Here is a 21,836-nt window from a genome sequence, read left to right as displayed (position 1 = left end):
AAAGTACAAAAGAGAAAAAAGATTCCTTACATTTATGGGTTCTTTCCATAGCTAAGAAAATAACGCACAGTATTCTCTCTTACTGTCTAATATATCTCAGTTTTAGTCACCCACAGCTTGAAAATACATTATAAAATAAATATTAGAGAAAAAGCCTATACAGATATGCGTCTCTAAACATGCAGGAAATGTTCTGGCTAGTGGAACATTAAATGAACTTCATAAGAGATTGTGTACTGTACAGTTGGCTTCATGAATTTTGGTACACTGCAGTAAGCAAAGGAGTTATCTGGCAACTTCACAATGCAAAATGCAGGATTGGTATCCCATTTTGAAGAGAAGAAAATTTACCTAATGGCACAGTATAATGTTTATTATGTCACAATTTTAATTTTCTGATAATGTATATTACTGTATAGTATAGGAAATGAGAAACATCATAGTCATATACAAATAGTTAATTAATAATTCTTTGTATTATTCTATTAATGCATTAGAATTGTAAAATGTCTCCATGGGTTCCTGCTATGTACCCAAATTCATGAAGCCAATTGTACTTGCACTTTTTTTGTAATGATTACTTAGCCAAGATGATCCACTATGTTTTATGTAACTTTAAATAATGTGCCCATTTCCAAAAATATTAGATACATTATTTCTATGAACCTCCTCTGATGTTAATATTGCACTGTTCTCTCGAAGCTGACTTATATATCAACGTTACTCTTAAAATAAGTTCCCATTTTCTTCCCTTCAAGAGGACTACACCTCTCGCCTACCAATGCACAAAAAGAGAAAAATTATTCCTTACATTTATGGGTTCTTTCCATAGCTAAGAAAATAACGCAGTATTCTCTCTTACTGTCTAATATATCTCAGTTTTAGTCACCCACAGCTTGAAAATACATTATAAAATAAATATTAGAGAAAAAGCCTATACAGATATGTGTCTCTAAACATGCAGGAAATGTTCTGGCTAGTGGAACATTAAATGAACTTCATAAGAGATTGTGTACTGTACAGTTGGCTTCACTGGGTGGATGGCCATCATCATCCACCTTAGCTCCAGTCTTCTTTGTGACAAGGTCTACATAGTTGTTGCTGCCTAGTCCCAGATAAAATACCAATTTAGTTTAGTTATTGGGATGTCTTTTCTTAGATTTGTTCGTAGTTAATTACCACTGTATGTATATTATTCAAGGGATTCATTACGGGGGATCATGATCCTCATTCTCTTTGTCTCATACCAGACAGTGTTGTGATTTGTATAATCTTTGTGATGGAGTGTAAAAGTCTTTCTATTCCTCATATGAAAAAAATATGTTAAAATGGTTGCTGATCAGAGTAGGAGTTCAGCGGAAAATCCCGAGAGGATTAGAATACTGTAGTTCATTATTGTGGGATGACGATGGGAATGTCATTAGGGGCTATGATTGCTGGTCTAAGAGCTGCCACCCAGAGATAAGCTCTGGGCAATATGGGTGTGCGTGTGTGTGTGTGGGTGGGGGTGTGGGGCATCAAGCCAGTTATCAACGATCCCCTCAGCCATTAACAAGTCCGCAGCCCTTAACAAGTGTTTGGGTTTTGACAGTAGTGAGCTTCATAAGCTCTTGATCTCTTTAGTTTCTTGTATACAACCCAAGAAGTCTAGTGAATGTGTGGGCATTAATAGAGAAGCAAACCTAACCTGCCCAATTTCCACCCCAAGCCTAACTCCTCAAGTTTTGACTAGAAATTCTATTGCACCATTCTGTAAAGATTTAGATGGAGCACTGTGCATGAAAAAGTCAAGCTCCTCTCTTGTAGCCTCACACTCTGGTACTACTTATGCATCTACATCGGAACCTATAGATGTTTTGTTTCCGAGGTAGAAAGCCAAGTTGGTAGTATGGATCCTAATATTCCCTCAATTTGCTGAAGTGGGCACTAATAAGCAACCAATTAATTCTTATATCAATGGCATGGTATATCATATAGTTCCTATTAATAATGGGTTGCATCATGTATTGGATGACATTGCGCATCGTTCGCATATAGGCTCATACAACAGCACATCTGAGATTTTCCCTAGTGACAACGTAAATGCTGGCACCTCTACTGCTAAAATAAATCCCTTAACATATTCAAGCATAAAGCTACCCCATTAAAGGTAAATAGAAAAGGCAGTATTTAACTTTAGGGATCATGTTCCAGAACAGGAAGATGAAAAAGATGCACAGAAAGAGCCCTAAATGTAAAAGTAAAGGTGTCTGGTTCAGTTCCAGTATCATACGAAGAGATGCCCAACACCCCACTGTGGTTTCCTCCCCAGTAAACAGCTTAAAATCACTGTCTTGGACTGGCATCAATCTGCTTCCATGCGAATGCTAGGTGAATGTGTTACCATTGTTACTAGGTGTTCAAATTGCATGTTTTAGTTTTTCATTGCTCAATAAAATCAGATAAATAAGAAAAGGGCAAAATATATTAACAAAATCTTACCTGTAAGACACTAGACAATTTTCTTTCTCCAGGCTCATCATCGATTCCAAACAACTCATGCATGAAGTCAGCCTTTGTAAGGAACATAATAGCAACTCCTTGACTGAAAAGATATATGTATTAATTAAAAAACATGAACAATTCACACACAGCATACATAGCATAAATGATTTGGTATGCCTTAGAACACACAGATGCATTGCATCATATACTGAAATACAACAATGTAAAGTATTCCCTGAATCAACCTATTCAAAAGGAATTTCATTGAAAAAAAAAACCTTCTTTAATACATATATCTGCCAATCAACCTACTTCAACATACAGAAATAAAAATTCTATTTTTAAAAAATATCAGTTTAACTTTACATAAATCTGCCTATGTCAAGAATGAGACAATAGGGTTATTCATGAAAGAAGCATGCAGCAATAGATTTATTCTTGGCGAAAAAAAAGTGTTGACATCCACAAGTAAGTATTACTTGGTATCTTGCATAGCACAATTTAAGGTACAAAGGGTTCTTAGCAATATCCCTTTGGTCCCTTTACTTTTTTCATATTACTCAATTTCGTGTTTCATACTGGGCTGCTTACTCTATAAGGGACCTTGGCCTTAAAGAATTCTGCTTTGACTTATTATTACATTCTATTTTAGGGGGAGTTTGAATGCTGTGTGGTCTCCAAGGACTTATTTGCTAAATTGCTAAAACAGAGAATCCAATATGAATTAAGGTGCCAAAGAAATATTGAGGTCTTCCTTGCTCCAGGGCTAATGAATCAACATGCAAAGTATGGACTCAAACAGTATAAGGAAGGCCCAAGAGTTCAGGCTCTATCGAACTTGTCATAGCTCCACCAAGACTGAATTTGTGAGTCATCTAATGATATGTCATAACTGAGAACCAAATTAACATTGGAGGCAATACTTGGGCATCTTATTCCACCCAACAATTGTCTTTCAGTTCACCGTCACTGATGGAACATCATTTCAGAGTGCTTATATTTGAAAGTCTCTGCATCAACTTCTAACTTGAGTACTGTACTGTACAGTTAAAAAAGCTCTAAATCTTTTTATTCACTATTCTTAAGGATTTTGTTAATGTAACTTAAAGTGTTTATGTTTACTGTACTTCACTTATGGTAGTTTGTTTCGATAGTGTTAATGCAATGTATGGTGCCATTCAGTCCTTGTTTTTATAACAGCATGGGAAACGTTTACGATAAAAGTCTCTGACACTTTATCCATATTCTAGCATCATCATAACAAAGTAATAATATACATATAAACCAACAGACAATGATATAAGCAAAACAAAATGGAGATTATGATGTTAAAACCATCAAAGCGAATGGTCAAACTTAATGGTAACCTCATCTAGAAACAGCATCTCTTCAACTCTTGAAAAAGAATAAGAAAATATTTAACCAGGTAGGAAAAAGGATGCCTACGGGATCTGGTGCAGTTACATACATATAGAAAAAGGCCATTTTAGCCATGAACGAATTTTTTTTTCCCCTAATAAAACTAATTTTTTGGGCTCAAGCCATGGCGTCCTGATGGAAGGTTCCTTATTGGTAGCTTCCTTGGGTATATTAACTACTAAGATATTTCCAGAGAATTTAACCACAGGTTATCACAGAATTCTAACTTCTGGAGCGAGTATCCTAAAGGTTTCCCTTTAAGACATCGTATATCAACAGGGGACGCTTGTATTAACGCGCCACATAGCTATCTGCACCCCACATAGAGTTAACACTTCGATATGGAGGGGCGGAGAATAGCTGGGGAGCCGTTCCACAGCTATATTCGTCCGTGGCTACTTTTGGTACTTGAAACGTAAACAAACGGGCGTCATTGCTAAATGACGTCACGTCCGTCCTCATCCTTCTTTTAGTAGCTTGCCTTGCTAAGACGGATTTTCCCTTGTGCTTTTTCATCGGCTTGCATCTTCGTAATGTCGCTACCTTCAGCCTCGCCTTCTTCTGGAAAGTTGAGTACCAGGTCCCAGAATTGTTTATATAAGCTCTGACCGTAAAGTAACTTATACTTTTCGAAATATTTCATGTTTTCTGGCAGAGCTGTGCTACTACCGGACACGCCATTTTATGGCGTCGCTGTTCCCCTGCATGCCTTATTTAACTAGCCTGAACAGCTTATTCCGGCCTTTTAACTAATTGATATAGTTAGTTATTTAGTCTTCATAGCTAGGAACTTTATATATCGTGTTTTGACGCTCTTTTATTCGGTCATCGCCTGACCCCATACTAGATTGCTAGCTTAGCCCCTAGGCCAGATTGCCTAGCACCAGTGTTCATGCATGATATATTCCAGTGATCCTAGGTTAGGTTATGAAGATAGTGGCATTATTTATGATACTGTTTACTGTGATGCAAGTGTTTTTCGCCTTCAGGGACCATATAGGGGATCGGTTTGATAGTGTGCCTTTCTAACCTAACCTAAATGTAGGACCCCTATATGCTTCCTTCACCCCTGCCTTAGGGCATTCCCTCTGTGTGGCCTTGCTCCCCCTACCACATAAGGGGATTAAGTCCGTATCAGAGTATTTATCGCTTCTCTATCCTCCCTAAGGGAATGATCCCCCCTTAGGGTTGTGTCCGAGAAAGAGGAACGGCCTGTCCTTCCTCGGTTGCTGAGGTTAGGTTACCTGACCTTCATTGCAACTTGCGATATGTCTTCCAGCCTACCTAGCTTGGGGTTTAACATCCCTTCTCTAGGTTAGGCCTCGGTGGGGGCTAGTTCTGTACTTTTAGCTTGAAACGGTACTCAACCGTTCTCATGCAGGTTACCTACTCTATGCTAGGGAGCGTCCTCCCTTCCTTGGTGGCCGTTTTTGTACAGAGCCTCCCCTTTGGAAGACCCCTCTTCTCCCCCCTCCCCACCTATCTCTTGGTATGGCCTAGCCTATACATAGGCTAGCCTATACACATCTGTCCCTAGTCCTACAACTCCTCCTTAGGGTGGAGTGATAGGGCTATCTTGAGCTCCTGTGGGCAGGCCGCTCTGGTACATATACCCTTCATAGCGTCCTATGGGGTTAGCCACTGGAAGCGATCTGTCCTCAGGGGTTCCCCCCCCTCTTGAGTGTACCCTAACCCTCCCTTGGGTTCCTCTGGCACCCGGCCGACTGCCGGCCCCCTGCCATTGGGTGATAGGGCTCACCCCTATCATGGATACACTCTCTCAGGTGGGATGCTATAGGGGTTCGTATTCTTACCCCTCCATCCCTCCTTCTGTCTCTCTTCCTGTCCTGGTGCCGGTCCCTTGCCGCCTCTACTGCCGGCGATACCGCCCTCCCTTGGTGACACATTCCTAGTATCCTCCCTAGCCGACAGTCCTCCGCGTGCCGGAGGGCTGCCGCCTTCCGTCGGTGTATAGCCGATGGCCTACCCTTACACTACCTAGCTTCGGTCGTCCGTCCTTTGGGCCGGCCTCCGGCGTGCCGGCATCGATTGCCGGCGGTCTGGGTATGCTATAACCCCCTTCCTTATCCTATGACCTTGCCACCAAGCCGCCGCCTCCTGCCGGCGTGCCTCCGCTGTGCCGGCGGCCGCCAACCTGACATTACACCTGACTTCTCTATGCGTCTTCCCTAATGCCAGAAACCCTGCTGGAGCGGCCTCCGGCGTTCCGCCGGTCTGCCGGCGCCCTCCGGAGACGCCAAGAGACTTGCACCCCTTCTCCCAGCTATCAACTTCATGCTGATAGCCCTACACTGCAACCAGATAGGTTGGCTACCCCAATGCATAGGTATTGTCTTACCGTTCTATTAACGGCCGTGCTGTCTTCTTGCATATCACAATTTTCCAGCATGCTGTGTGTGTCTTAGCACGGATGGTTGCCGGAAACCGTTGTCCTATGGGGTCTTCTACAATCCCCCAAACTAATGGCCTGAGTGGTCTCAGTCCTTGATATACATCTTAGGCAATCCCTGCTAGAATTACCTTCTGCCTTCCTTGGCGATCTATGAAGAATTCTGCTTTGTGTCCTCGGTCACAAACAAATTGCCTACTGATAAGGTTACGGTAACCAGCTGGGCGGGATACACAGAGTATGTGTCTATCTACTTCATTTCCCGCTCCACTCTCTAACATTACAATGTTATTATTTAATTAATGTTAAGTTAAAGTTAACTACTTAATATTTAACTTTAGAGTAATATAAGTCATTTGTATGACTTCTGTATACTCATGTTCTCTTTCTCTTACAGGAGGAGTATGTGAAATGTGACCACAACTTCTGTGGAGTGAAGCGCCCGCACTTCTACGGGCACACGGCGGGTAGGACCCACGCCCCCTGCGCCAATAAGAAAGGCGATCTGAAATTTTGGGACCCGCAGCACTGTACAGTCTGCAAGGAACGCCTGGTCGAAGCGTTCGACAATCCTCCTTCAGCGGAGGTAAGGGACTCTTCTCGAGAGAAGCTACGCAAGTGGGTGCGTGGCTTCCAGAAGAACGCCACCGGACCATATCTCGCCACCGAAGATTTGAGGGCCTTGCTTTTCCCGAAGGCATCACCAGACTCAGTGGTCCCCAAAGATCAGATTCCCACCGTCCAGATAGTGGTGGAACCGGATGTAGTCATGGCTCAGTCCATGCACGAGTGCCGTTTGGATACCGACAACGCGGAACGTATGTCGGAAGTGTCGGAGAACACGGAGAGGAACCTCATGGGCGACGAACTGGACTATGAGGAAGATCAGGTGGAATACCCTGAGTCGGAGCAGGAGGTCGCTCCAAAATCCACCCCCACACTAACTCCTACACTGACGGATGTATCACTCCCGTCTACATCCGCTACCCCGGATCCTACCCCATCCAACACCCAGGAGATCTTTAAAATGCTTGAGGCTCTCATGGATAAGAAACTCCGCGAGACGCATGAGTTCTTCAGGTCCAACATGGGAAGTTCGAAGCAGCCGAAAAGGATTTCAGTTAAGGACCTCCCTGCATGCTCGGATACTAACCCCTGGAGGTATGCCGAGCACATGCCGATCACTACGGGCAAGATCTTCATAAGCGAAAAGGTCGGCTCGATCGCGCTGGAAGAAGTGGAATTCTTCCCAAACTTTGAGGCTTACCCGGACTGTTACGTCCGACTTAGATCTGAACCTGCCTCTAAAGAAGACCGAACCGAAGGAGGTTATAGTGTTCGATCTCCCGAAGGCCCAGGCTATGTTGGCCAATACAGTGAAAAGTAGGGGCTTCACCTGCTCAAAACTACCGGCGCTTAGCAAGAAGCGCTTAGCAAGAAGCACCCGACCTACGTCGCACCAGACGATGCGACCTTCCCCTTTTTGGAAAAGGCCTTCACTGCGGTGCATAAGGCAGTGGAAGAAAGAAAACCTTGCCCTGCACTGGAGGAGTGCAGACCCTTCTCCCTGACTACTCCCCCTGATGTTAGACACTGGAAAGACGTCCAGTCAACATTTGTAGTGGGAAAACTAGAACCTGACGTCGCTGGTCGTCAGTTTAACGAGGACCTCCCAAAACTTAATGACCATCTCCTTCGTCGGGAACATGATACGAAGGAAAGGCTCGCCGCATCTATGTCCTTCCAAGTACAGCTCGAAGTCATGGCCGGTGACACTAGGGTCCCTGACTACTACATGGTCCTCGCCAAAACACATTTGGCGACCGTAGTAAAGGATCTGTACAGCTTCACGAAGGCTCGTAGAGCCTGTCGTGAATTCGTGTTCTCAAGTGCTACAGTGAGACACGAACCCCGGAGGCTGATTTCCTCCAATATCTGGGGTAAGCACCTCTTTCCCTCCTCCCTAGTGAAAGAGATCACCGACAAGGCCGCCACAGAGAACAGGAACCTTCTCCACAAATGGGGCATGTCAAAGAAAAGGAAATCCTCTCAGGACGACGGCCCTCAACCTAAGAGGAAACCCACAAAACCGAAACCCCAGCAACCTCAACAGAGACGGCAGTTTCCGGGATCCGCTACTCCCCAAGTGGCAGCTCAGCCACAGCAGACCTTTCAATTGGTCACCCAACCGGTCTTGTCACAGTCGCCGGTCTTCACCCCTGCTTTTGAGCAACAGTTAACTACCTTTCGTTCCAAAGGTAGAGGCTCAAACAGAGGTGCAGGCAGAGATGCATCTCGCCGTCCCTTCAGAGGCAGAGGAGGAAAGGGAGCTAGCGGCCGAGGTAGCAAACCCTCGGGAAACCAGAAGCAATGAAGTGCTTCCGGTGGGAGGAAGACTCCGCCAATTCCAGGATCGTTGGACCTTCGATCCCTGGGCACACAGCATCGTCAAGAAGGGTCTAGGCTGGAGCTGGGCTCATCCACCCCCAACCTTCCAGCAATTCTTCCAACAGTCAACCCCCTTTCTGGAAGAATACGTCCTAGAACTCTTGAACAAGAAGGTGATAAGGAGGGTAAAGTCAACCAGGTTTAAAGGGAGCCTGTTTTGCGTCCCCAAGAAGGACTCCGACAAACTCAGAGTCATTCTAGACTTATCCCCCCTCAACAAGTTCATAGCGAACAACAAGTTCAAGATGCTGACTCTTCAACAGATAAGGACCCTTCTGCCTCAAGGTTCCTACACGGTCTCCATAGACCTGGCGGATGCCTACTGGCACGTTCCAATGAACCACCACGCTTCCTCCTACCTAGGATTTCGACTCCAAAGGAAAAGCTACGCTTTCAGGGCCATGCCCTTCGGCCTCAATGTGGCCCCACGGATCTTCACAAAGCTGGCAGACGCCATCGTTCAACAGCTCCGCCTCCGCGGCGTCCAGGTGATGGCCTACCTCGACGACTGGCTGGTCTGGGCTCCATCGCCCGAAGATTGTCTAAGATCCTGCAACAAAGTCACCCAGTTTCTGGAACACCTGGGATTCAAGATAAACAGAAAGAAATCTCGCCTCTCTCCAGCTCAGAAGTTCCAATGGTTAGGAATGCAGTGGAATCTTCAGTCACACCGCCTTTCCATTCCCCAGAAGAAAAGGAAAGAAATAGCAGGGTCTGTCAAAAAACTGCTGAAATCCAAACGGATCTCAAGACGTCAGCAGGAACGAGTTCTAGGCTCTCTACAGTGCTGCGTGCACAGCTAAAGGATGCCGCGGGAGTCTGGAGACGTTCTGCATCCATTGCTCGAAGAGACCTCAAGAGACGGCTCCCAAACAGACTTCGGTTACTCCTAAAGCCGTGGTCGGAAGCAAAGGCCCTGAAAAGGTCCATCCCTCTTCAACATCCACCTCCATCACTCAACATCCACACGGACGCTTCGCTGGAGGGTTGGGGAGGTCACTCCCACCAACAACAGGCTCAAGGAACATGGTCTCCCCTATTCAAGACGTTTCACATCAACATCTTGGAGGCCATGGCAGTCCTTCTCACTCTGAAGAAACTCTCTCCGCCTCCCTCGATCCACATTCGTCTGACCCTGGACAACTCGGTGGTAGTCCGATGTCTCAATCGCCAAGGCTCAAGATCGCCCCAGATAAATCAGGTGCTTCTCCCAATCTTCCGCCTGGCAGAGAAGAAGAAATGGCACCTGTCTGCAGTTCACCTACAAGGATTCCGCAACGTGACGGCGGACGCTCTATCTCGGACAAGCCCGATAGAGTCGGAATGGTCTCTAGACGCAAGATCCTTCTCCTTCATCTCTCACCAAGTCCCAGAACTTCAGATCGATCTCTTCGCAACGAGCGACAACAATCAACTTCCTCGTTATGTGGCCCCGTACGAGGACCCCAAGGCAGAAGCAGTGGACGCCATGTCACTGGATTGGAACAGATGGTCCAGGATCTACCTGTTCCCTCCCACCAACCTTCTGCTGAAAGTCCTCTCCAAGCTGAGAACCTTCAAAGGGACAGCGGCCCTGGTGGCTCCCAAGTGGCCCCGGAGCAATTGGTACCCCCTAGTCCTGGAGCTACAGCCCACGCTGATCCCTCTCCCGGGCCCAGTTCTCTCCCAGCAAGTACAGAAGTCGACTGTCTTCGCTTCATCATCGAAAGTCAGGGACCTTCATCTCATGATTTTCTCTCCCTAGCCGCGAAGAAAAGGTTTGGGATCTCGAAGAAAAGTCTAGACTTCCTCGAGGAATACAAGACCGAATCCACACGACGGCAATACGAATCATCCTGGAGAAAGTGGGTCTCATTCGTCAAGGCAAAAAAATCCTACGGAAATCACCATCGATTTTTGCATGTCCTTCTTCATTCACCTTCATGGACAGGGCTTAGCAGCCAACACGATTTCTACCTGCAAATCGGCCTTGACTAGACCACTACTGTACGCCTTCCAGATTGATCTGTCCAGCGACATCTTCAATAAACTGCCGAAGGCATGCACTCGTCTACGCCCAGCACCCCCACCAAAACCTATCTCCTGGTCCCTGGACAAGGTGCTCCATTTTGCCTCCAACTTGGACAACGATTCGTGCCCTCTCAAGGATCTGACTCAAAAAGTTATATTTCTTTTTGCTCTTGCCTCAGGAGCCCGAGTCAGCGAAATAGTGGCATTATCAAGAGACGAGGGTCACATCCTGTTTACAGACTCAGGAGACCTTACCCTCTTCCCGGATCCGACGTTTCTCGCGAAAAATGAACTACCCACCAAGAGATGGGGCCCTTGGAGAATCTGCCCCCTGAAAGAAGATGCCTCTCTATGTCCGGTAGAGAGCCTCAAGGTCTATCTTCGTAGAACTTCTGACTTTGGTGGAGGCCAACTCTTCAAAGGAGAAACATCGGGTAGCGACCTGTCACTGAAACAACTAAGAGCGAAAATCACCTACTTCATTCGCAGAGCGGATCCTGACAGTACACCCGCAGGTCATGATCCTAGAAAAGTCGTATCGTCTCTTGAATTTTTTCCAGAGCATGGATTTCGAAAGCCTCATGAGTTTCACAGGCTGGAAATCTTCGCGTGTTTTCTTCAAGCACTACGCGAAGCAAGTGCATGAAGTCAAACATTTCGTGGTAGCCGCAGGTAGTGTTATGAAACCTGCAATTAACTCTGCATAGAACAGTGAGTTACTTGGGACTTTAACTCTTCGGGTGCCTATGTTGACCCTCGTGTGATAAGTAGTGATTTCAGGGACACTTAGTGTTTTTCATAGACTGTTCTTTACAAGGTGAAATGTCATAGTCGTCACATGAGTGCCGCATGCCTAGAGCATGATGTGTTTATTCCTTATTAAAGACTGACGTTCCTATGGAACCTGTGCCTTCTAATAATTTGAAACTTCTTTCAGATTCAAGAGCGAAGTCTTTCATTACTATGTACATTATAATTTATTGTAAATTAATTTTACATCCTTTATTGCATTTATTTTACTATATCCTGCAATTGTGAATTAAAATTTCTATTTTATTACTTGTGCGTCTCACTCCGCTCCTACTCATACTATGAAATACATGGGTGTCATAGTTTCATTATCCCCTTTCTTTTGAAATAATGAAGAATAATAGGTTCAATCCATATTATATACTCACCTATGCTGTGTAATATTCCTAACTGAATACTTACTTGCGCTATATCTTCGAGACCAGATCGTTCTCTAGCTATGAAATACAGTGCCTAACCACCACTTTTCTGTTATTGAGAATGTTCCTATATGAATATCAACCATTCTGTCTTGTCTCCGAGTTCTTCACGTTCTCTCCGCAAGGTGGGTAGCCCTTCGATGACCACTTTGATCTTCGGCATGGTCCGTTTGGACTTCTCTTCCAAGGGGGGCAGGAAGTTGCATCCCCACGGAACCTCTATCGAGGTCACTATGCTTACCTTATTCAAAGCCCTCGGCACTTACTCTACAAGGGGAAATCTACCACGATACATTGATTCTCTGGTACTCTTCCATCAGGACGCCATGGCTTGAGCCCAAAAAACGGATTTTGAGCGAAGCGAAAAATCTATTTTTGGGTGAGATAGCCATGGCGTCCTGATGGACCCTCCCTGCTACTTTAGTCCAGCCTTTCAGGCCCCACCCTGTCCTGCTGTATCATGGTGATTGGCAAGCAACTGGCATCAGGATGAGGACGGACGTGACGTCATTTAGCAATGACGCCCGTTTGTTTACGTTTCGAGTACCAAAAGTAGCCACGGACGAGTATAGCTGTGGAACGGCTCCCCAGCTATTCTCCGCCCCTCCATATCGAAGTGTTAACTCTATTTGGGGTGCAGATAGCTATGTGGCGCGTTAATACATGCGTCCCCTGTTGATATACGATGTCTTAAAGGGAAACCTTTAGGATACTCGCTCCAGAAGTTAGAATTCTGTGATAACCTGTGGTTAAATTCTCTGGGAATATCTTAGTAGTTAATATACCCAGGGAAGCTACCAATAAGGAACCTTCCATCAGGACGCCATGGCTATCTCACCCAAAAATAGATTTTTCGCTTCGCTCAAAATCCGTTTCCTGGCCCTCCTTGGTCCTAGCTTGGATGGAGAGGGGGCTTGGGAGCTGATCATATGTATATGTTACGCTCATTTTGGAAAATTGGTCATTTTACAAAATGCCCGGCCATCATGCAAAAGACCAAATTTGTGGTCACTTTGGAAAATAACCTAAGTATCTCGACATTTTGCAAAAGGGCAAAGATTTTGGTCTATTTACAAAATCATCAGTATCATTGTTGTTAAGGTTACAAATGTTCAATCAACAACCTAGCCTAGCCTAGCCAAGCCTAGCCTAGCCTAGCCAAGCCAAGCCTAGCCTAGCCTAGCCTAGCCTAGCCTACTTGCTGATTGGACATTTTGTATCCTTACCAACGATGATACTGATGATTTTATAAATGGACCAAAATCTTGGCCCTTTTGCAAAATGTCAAGATATTTAGGTCATTTTGCAAAGTGACCACGAATTTGGTCTTTTTGCATAATGGCCTGGCATTTTGTAAAATGGCCAATCTTCCAAAATGACCGTAATATATACATGGTAAGTCTCTAGGGCATTGTCCTGCTTGATAGGGCAATGTCACTGTCCCTTGCCTCTGCCATTCATGAGCAGCCTTTAAACCTTTAAACTGGTTTCAATGATAGTGTTTATCTCTACTTCCTTTGTTTCCTTTTCTGCAGGGGTGATTATCAGCATTGACAGATCAACCACACTCAGTATGAGTAAATACAGTGTTGTCATTGTAACTGCAAATAATATACTTTTAAGAGACAGTTATTATTTCCTTCAAATTTGACTCGTAGTAGGAGGCCATTCGATTATAATTTTGATACATATATAAAATATTATTCAAGGATTAAATTTTTAAAGAATATTCTATATTTAATTTATTAATTTGCTTTCATTATCAAAGGTTGATTTCCAAAATTCAAAACAATGTTATAGTTTTTTTTTTTTTTTTTTTTAAATATGTAGTTGCAGTCAACGTGACCACAGAGATATGCCAGATATCACTATCTGTTCATGTATCAAGACAAAATACCACAAAATGGCCCCACTGGTGATTATATCCTTTCAGTTGCTGTAGTATTTATCAGTGACTATACTGCCTCATTATCAGTGAGCTTAATTTGTTTTCAGTTGTTTTCCATATTTAGTTCCGAGATATTCACCAGTACAAAGTAAGAAGACTAACTGGAATGTTCTTCCTGGTCTTTAGAATTCCCCCAAATTCATCTATTCTTCTTTCTTAAGGTACAGTATTGTCTTTATGCTACCTCAAATTATATCTTCAATCTTTAATTACTACAAGTTTCTCACAATTTAAGATAGCTCTTCCCACCAAATACATAATCTATAAAACCACTGAAAATACTTACAAAAAGGAAAAGAAGACCACTGCTTTGATGCACAGAAACTTGGCAAGAGGAGACATTGGATCCAGTTCTGTTTTCATTGCCTTGTAAAACAAAACTAGGCAATACATGGCCACAAACTGTGAAAAGTTGTTTACTACAAATAAGTAAACAAATGCCTGAAAAGATAAAATAAAATATTAATATAATTTCTTATTTAGATAATTATCTGATAGTCACAAGGTTAATATCTGTAAAACGGGAGCTTCTCAATTTAAAATAATATTAAAAGTTTTCTCTCTTTCTCTATTCCCCTCCATTCTGGGACCCATCCCTCATGCTATCATGAGACACACTACTAGGATGAAACACAGCTCAATGGTCCAAGAGACCTGGCAACACCAACTCTCTCTCATACTATCAAAATTGTTAAAGACCTGTAACTCAAACTCATACTTTAAAATATCAATGTAAGTGTGGAGAAGGGGATTTATGATAGAAATTCTTTCTATTTCAATAAAGCTTCCATGTAAGTCACAAGTCTTACAACCACATTTCTTGGGAGTTGGGAAAGTGTTATACACTAAAACTATTCTTAAACTCAAGTTTTCTAAACCAATCTTAATAAATCTCACCTCATAATTCAGGACAATTTCACACTTGCACTTACCATGAAAGAAAAAATTATCTTTGCCTTTTCTGAACAAAAAAAAAGAAATTGGTAATAAAAGAAATAATGATATAAGGAATAACCTAGGCTATGTAATTCACCCTTAACAGATTAATTAGGATAGAAGGAATATTCTAAGATATGTAATTCCCATCGGCAAATTTAAAATTCCTTACCCACCAACAACTGGCCCCTCAAAACAACCTCAGAAGAAATCTATAATTATAACAAATTCTAAAAGTACACTTAATTCATATGTTTCATACATATGCAAACCTGAGTCCTATTACTTTTGTCATTAGGCCTAGAACTGAGAGGGTGGTTAAGGTGGAATGTGCTATTTAAAGGACTCAGGTTTGTTAAACTGGGGAAAATCTAAAATACTTTCAAATATGTTTACTTTTCCTTTGTGTATACAAACTTTTCAATCTTTAAAATACAGTTCCCATGAGGAGGAAAGGTCTACTCGCCTCAGTCTAACGACTAGGCTTAAGGCTGAGCGATAGCCTTTTACAGTTGACACTAAGTAGTTTCTCCCCTTGCAGGAAAATGAGGAAGTACCCAATTAAGGAAATAGAGAATCAGAGAGGAGAGGTAGCCCTTCGATATCACCAACCACCAAAGATTGCCCATTTGGTTTGGTATATTGCTGTCGAGGATCTACAGAAGTACCCAGACATCATCTATGCAGTATCCTGCGAAAAGCCTCTCGCTATGAGGAGATACTGATTAACCTCCAACCGTGACGTGACAAGGATATCACTGAGTTGTGGTTGACACAGAAGGTTGGTACAATGGGGCCACTCCCTCAGTCTCAGTCAATAGCTTTTAGCCACCTGGGTTTAGGGTTAACCATACCTTGTTGATTATTTCGCAAAATCAGGCAAAACAGCGGAAGAACATATACATCTAAGGCATCCCATGGATGTTAGAATACATCTTCCAGTGCTGCTACCTGCTCAGGAACTGGTGAACAATAAATCGGTAGCTTTTGTTTTTCAGTATTGTTGCAAATAACCTGGTCATTGGTGAACTTTACAAAGTCAAAATTCTCCTTGCTATTTGAGGATGAAGGGACCACTCTGACACTATAATCTGTCCCTGGTGACAGTTTATCAGCGATTCCATTCTCTTTGCCTGGAAAGAATCTCGCCGAAAGCTCAACTCTGTTGTCCAATGCCCATTCATGAGCTTGTACTGTCAACTGGAAAGGTACAGAGAAGTAGTACCTCATTTGTTGATGTATACTACTACGACAGTGTTGTCGTTCATCAACACTACCGAGTGGCTTAAAAGGTACTTTTGAAATTATTGCAATACTAAGAGAGCTGTCTTCCTTTCCAGCAGGTTGATGTGCTAGTTCTTCTCTGCCTGGGTCTGATTCAACTGATAGGCTTCTCAATCTTGCTTTGAAGTATCTGAGAACAGTAGTAGTTCTAGAGGAAGGTTTTCTAATTAGGCACCTTTCCAGGGGTTCTTGTCCTATAGCCAATAATGGAGGTGAGATCTTACCTTCTGATCCACTGGAACTGAATGGTATGGAGAGGCAGTGCTCCCATTCCTTTGTCTCTTAGGGCACAACGGGAGAGTGTGTTAGTGTAGTGATTAAGAGGGCCCCGCTTTTACAGGGATGACAAATGACTTAACAGTTGTTCCCATTGTTGGGCTGCAAGATGCTGGTAATGGAGGAATGGGTGGGCTATCCACCTGAATCTGGCAACCACGTCGTCTGAAGGGAACGCCCTTCCTTCCTCCACATCATTGTGCTTTCTTAAGTAAAGTACTGTATACCATTAAATATTTGGGTGTGAGACTGAACTTCTGATTTACCGCAATCCCCAGATAGTGACGAAAGGTGAAAAGCCTACCCCGATGTTGAAGGAGCTGCCACTTTGAGTTCAAAAGGACCCGCTAATAGTCCAAGTAACTCGGTAATATGCTCCCGTTGGTGTGTGCCCACACTGAGAAGAGTGAAAATACCATCGTTAAGGCTTGAGATGAGGTCTTCAGTCCAAAGCACGGCACTTTGAATAGGTAGACCTTGCTGCTGATGAAAAACCAGAGGAACTTTCTTGATAGCTGATGGATGGGGATCTGAAAGTACTGCATGCATCTTTCAAATATACTTTTCCACTAGAAAAAAGTCTGCTCAAGAGTCCTGGAAACATGTAGGACTACTTGCAGGGCACCCTTGTCCCTCATTTTCACAATTTCATAAGTATGAATTCCTTTAATAGGACGCAGTCTGTATTGGAACAAATAGCTGTTAAGGTTGTGATAGCTACCTCCACCAGCAGAGGAGAGCAGTTGGCCTCTTCAGGATAAAACTGCCATTACATGAGAAGTGAGGAAAGCAAGATTCCTATAGCCTGAGACTTGATGTACTGTAGTCTCAACTGCTTCCTTGGCCAGTTAAAATTTAACCAAGCAGTCTGATTCATGATACTGCACTAAATCATTCCAGAAGAAGAGGGATATGGGGGTAGAGAATAGAGTTTTTATTTATATTTTAGGATCAAGAAGCTCATGGTTCATGGGTATTTGGCCCTGTGATTCACAGGTAACCTTCATTAAAATAAAATGTCTTAACTAGTTAAAAAATTCCTGAATTAACTTTTCTTTTTCCGTAAGCTATTAACATTCATTCTTACTAACTCTATAACACAACACTATTTTTTTTCCAATTCTTATAACAAAGTCTTCAATGTAAGTTTAAAATCTTATTTACAATTGCATATCTCTGGTATTCGAAATAGCCATTCAAAATGGAAATGATGCATAATGATTAAGATATTAAAACTAAGGGAATATTCTGCAAAATTTACGTCATACTTACATTTGTAGGTGATAATTTTCCTTCTTCATAAACACCAGCCTGACCACAGACAAAAGCAATAAAGGTAGTCATAAGATGGAAAACTGTATACTGAAGTATACCATGTTTGCAACGGTGTATAAACTCTCTGAAAATGTACAAAAGATATGAATTTAAAATATTGTCACTGATTTCATCACCTAAACATTATAAAATAGTGTAACCAAATCATGAAGCTGACATTCTTATCTCTCATAGGGTTGCCTAATAAGTTTGTTTTTGATGAGATGATCATATCTCATTCATCACATTGAACCTACTTAAAAATTCAATGATTGGAAAAAAAGAAAATCTTACAGATTCAGACAAAACCTTTTTAAGGGCTGTCTTCAATACACTACTCAATATATATTATATATTGAAAACTGGCTAATCAAAAAAATTAAATTAGTTAGACTGTGTTATTCTGCATTGTCTGCATTCTAGGACTGCATTCTTTCTTGAATAAAAACCACCACAATCAAACAGTTAGTTTAATGTTTTAATCTATTATTGTACTGTCTGCATTCTAGAACTGGGTCATATAGGCTATTTGTAAATAGCCATAGGTCAGAAAAATGAGACTGCCTTGGATATGGTATTCTTCCTTAAATAAAGACCACCACAGTCTAAATATTGTTTTAATCTTTTTAATCTATTATTATCAGATTCATTACAAGACAATTTTTGCCATTTACCTAATACAGCATCATAGATTTTTTTATACAGTAAAAATACAGACAGGAACAGGTATACAGTATAGTATTTGATTCAGTGTACTCATACTAATTAGAGCTTTGAGGTGCTTTATCAGCTTTGTTTCCCTTAATGACATGTAAATGGATCCAACACATTTTAATATTCAGGACATCCTCATCTACCCTAATTTATAGTATGAAAAATTTGTTAAACAAAGGTATTTTTAAGACTATATTTTGTTTTTTTTTAGATTGTGAATATCATGAACTAAAAAAAAAGAATGACTACTCAATCACTTGATAAACACAAGTATAGAATTAAAAGACACTAAAAAATCATACAGCAAATAACTTGTTGGTATTTACCTTCCCATTCGCCAAGGTTTGAGGCAGCAGAGTGGGAAAAAATGATGAGTTGTTGGTTTTGTTTCCATTGTTGCATCCAAATCCATTTCATCATCCAAAAAGTTCAGCAAGAACATCATGAAGTTGTATATGACATATGCTTCGTAACATTCTCGCGCAGCATCCAAATATGGGGCCCATTTGGTATTGCCAAGCACTAGCCACTGTAAGTTCAACAGATATTACACATCTTAAAATTTTATATACAGGGTATTTAGAATTTTCAAATTCTGATGGTTAAAAGAAACAATTTACTAACCCAGTCAACTCTCATAATGGCCAACATTTAAGAACTGCAACACTTTTTATGTAGCTAGCAGTACTAGGACTTAGATATCAAAATTGTAAAATAATATCTTATGCTTAGACCTCAATATAGCAAACAATAAATACAGCAAGTTTAATTTCCTATACTGTACAGCAACCTGGATGATTGTAATTAGTTTACAGTAATTATCTTGTTCTTTTTAATGTCAATTTATTACCCTGCAGTATTGAGAAATAAGTGAAAGATCGTGACTTTGATGAGAAAAATTGGGACAACTAAATTCATATCAGTAGATTATTTTTGAAGAAGAGGGAACATGGACATTCAGTTAAGCAAAAAAATTAATCTGCCCCATTAAATATGGGAAAATTATTGATGGAGAAGTATTGTTACATTTTTAATGTATTTAACAATACAACATGCAATGTTTGTATAAAAATATGAATTTATAACAAAGCAAAAGACCCATGATAGTCAAATTTACAAAAAAACTGTGAATGTTTTTTTTGGTAAAAGAGTACAGTACAAGTAAAATGCAAGTGTGATACTTACAGCATTTAATGCATATACTGGTACCATCCATAGTATTCTGAAATAAAATAAAAAAGCAGCATGAATATAAAAATGTTATTTTTATTACTAAAATAAATTTTTGAATATACTTACCCGATGATCATGTAGCTGTCAACTCCGTTGCCCGACAGAAATCTACGGTCGGGATACGCCAGCGATCGCTTATACAGGTGGGGGTGTACTCACCAGCGCCATCTGTGGTCAGGTACTCCAGTACTTCTTGTCAACAAGACCTCAATTTTCTCCTCGGTCCACTGGTTCTCTATGGGGAGGAAGGGCGGGTCATTTAAATCATGATCATCGGGTAAGTATATTCAAAAATTTATTTTAGTAATAAAAATAACATTTTTCAATATTAATCTTACCCGATGATCATGTAGCTGATTCACACCCAGGGTGGTGGGTGGAGACCAGTATACATGTTAACAAAGAAGCTAAGTATCCCGTATTTCATTTTTATTAGTTATTCAAAATAACAATAAAAAACAAATAAGTACCTGGTAAGGAAGTCGACTTGAACCATTACTCTGCCTTTAATAAGTACGTCTTCCTTACTGAGCGTAGCGGTCCTCTTAGGATGCTGAACGACTCTTAGGTGGCTAAAGTATAAAGGGCTGCAACCCATACTAAAGGACCTCATCATAACCTCTAACCTAGGCGCTTCTCAAGAAAGAATTGACCACCCGCCAAATCAACCAGGATGCGGAAGGCTTCTTAGCCGACCGTACAACCCAAAAACAACAATAAAAGCAATCAAGAGAAAGGTTAAAAAAGGTTATGGGATTATGGGAATGTAGTGGCTGAGCCCTCACCTACTACTGCACTCGCTGCTACGAATGGTCCCAGGGTGTAGCAGTTCTCGTAAAGAGACTGGACATCTTTGAGATAGAATGATGCGAACACTGACTTGCTTCTCCAATAGGTTGCATCCATAACACTCTGCAGAGAACGGTTCTGTTTGAAGGCCACTGAAGTAGCCACAGCTCTCACTTCATGTGTCCTTACCTTCAGTAAAGCAAGGTCTTCTTCCTTCATATGAGAATGAGCTTCTCTAATCAGAAGCCTGATGTAGTAAGAAACTGCGTTCTTAGACATTGGTAGCGAAGGCTTCTTAACAGCACACCATAAGGCTTCTGATTGTCCTCGTAAAGGTTTTGACCTTTTCAGATAGTACCTAAGAGCTCTGACTGGGCAAAGTACTCTCTCCAGCTCGTTACCCACCAAGTTAGATAGGCTAGGGATCTCGAACGATTTAGGCCAAGGACGTGAAGGAAGCTCGTTTTTAGCCAAAAAACCGAGCTGCAAGGAACATGTAGCCGTTTCCGATGTGAAACCTATGTTCCTGCTGAAGGCGTGGATCTCACTTACTCTCTTAGCTGTTGCTAGGCATACTAGGAAAAGAGTTTTTAATGTGAGGTCCTTGAAAGAGGCTGATTGTAGCGGTTCAAATCTAGATGACATCAGGAACCTTAGGACCACGTCTAGATTCCAGCCTGGAGTGGACAACCGACGTTCCTTAGAGGTCTCAAAAGACCTAAGGATGTCCTGCAGATCTTTGTTGGAAGAAAGATCCAAGCCTCTGTGGCGGAAAACCGCTGCCAACATACTTCTATAACCCTTGATCGTAGGGGCTGATAGGGATCTAACATTCCTTAGATGTAACAGGAAGTCAGCAATTTGGGTTACAGTGGTACTGGTAGAGGAAACTGCATTGGCCCTGCACCAGCTTCGGAAGACTTCCCACTTAGATTGATAGACTCTGCGAGTGGATATCCTCCTTGCTCTGGCAATCGCTCTGGCTGCCTCCTTCGAAAAGCCTCTAGCTCTTGAGAGTCTTTCGATAGTCTGAAGGCAGTCAGACGAAGAGCGTGGAGGTTTGGGTGTACCTTCTTGACGTGAGGTTGACGCAGAAGGTCCACTCTTAGAGGGAGAGTCCTGGGAACGTCGACCAGCCATTGCAGTACCTCTGTGAACCATTCTCTTGCGGGCCAGAGGGGAGCAACCAACGTCAGCCGTGTCCCTTTGTGAGAGACGAACTTCTGAAGAACCCTGTTGATGATCTTGAACGGCGGGAATGCATACAGGTCGAGATGGGACCAATCCAGCAGAAAGGCATCCACGTGAACTGCTGCCGGGTCTGGAATCGGGGAACAGTACA

The 21,836-nt window shown here is 42.3% G+C and overlaps 1 protein-coding gene across 1 annotated transcript in view; it reads right to left on the bottom strand.

The window, feature by feature from the left end:
* LOC137627677 (transmembrane protein 184C) overlaps positions 1 to 21,836 on the bottom strand; it is a 74,134-nt gene that overhangs the window by 19,114 nt on the left and 33,184 nt on the right. The window contains exons 4-8 of the mRNA XM_068358869.1: positions 19,658 to 19,694; positions 18,799 to 19,001; positions 17,717 to 17,843; positions 14,235 to 14,389; positions 2,482 to 2,584 (exon numbers count right to left, since the gene is read on the bottom strand). Coding sequence (XP_068214970.1) covers positions 2,482 to 2,584; positions 14,235 to 14,389; positions 17,717 to 17,843; positions 18,799 to 19,001; positions 19,658 to 19,694 — 625 coding nt within the window. The remainder of the gene's footprint in view (positions 1 to 2,481; positions 2,585 to 14,234; positions 14,390 to 17,716; positions 17,844 to 18,798; positions 19,002 to 19,657; positions 19,695 to 21,836) is intronic.

This window comes from Palaemon carinicauda, chromosome 35 (genome assembly GCF_036898095.1).
Source record: "Palaemon carinicauda isolate YSFRI2023 chromosome 35, ASM3689809v2, whole genome shotgun sequence".
NCBI classification, from domain to species: Eukaryota; Metazoa; Arthropoda; class Malacostraca; order Decapoda; family Palaemonidae; genus Palaemon; species Palaemon carinicauda.
The sequence above is the reverse complement of the archived record's forward strand: the minus strand, read 5'-3'. Positions and strand labels throughout refer to the sequence as shown.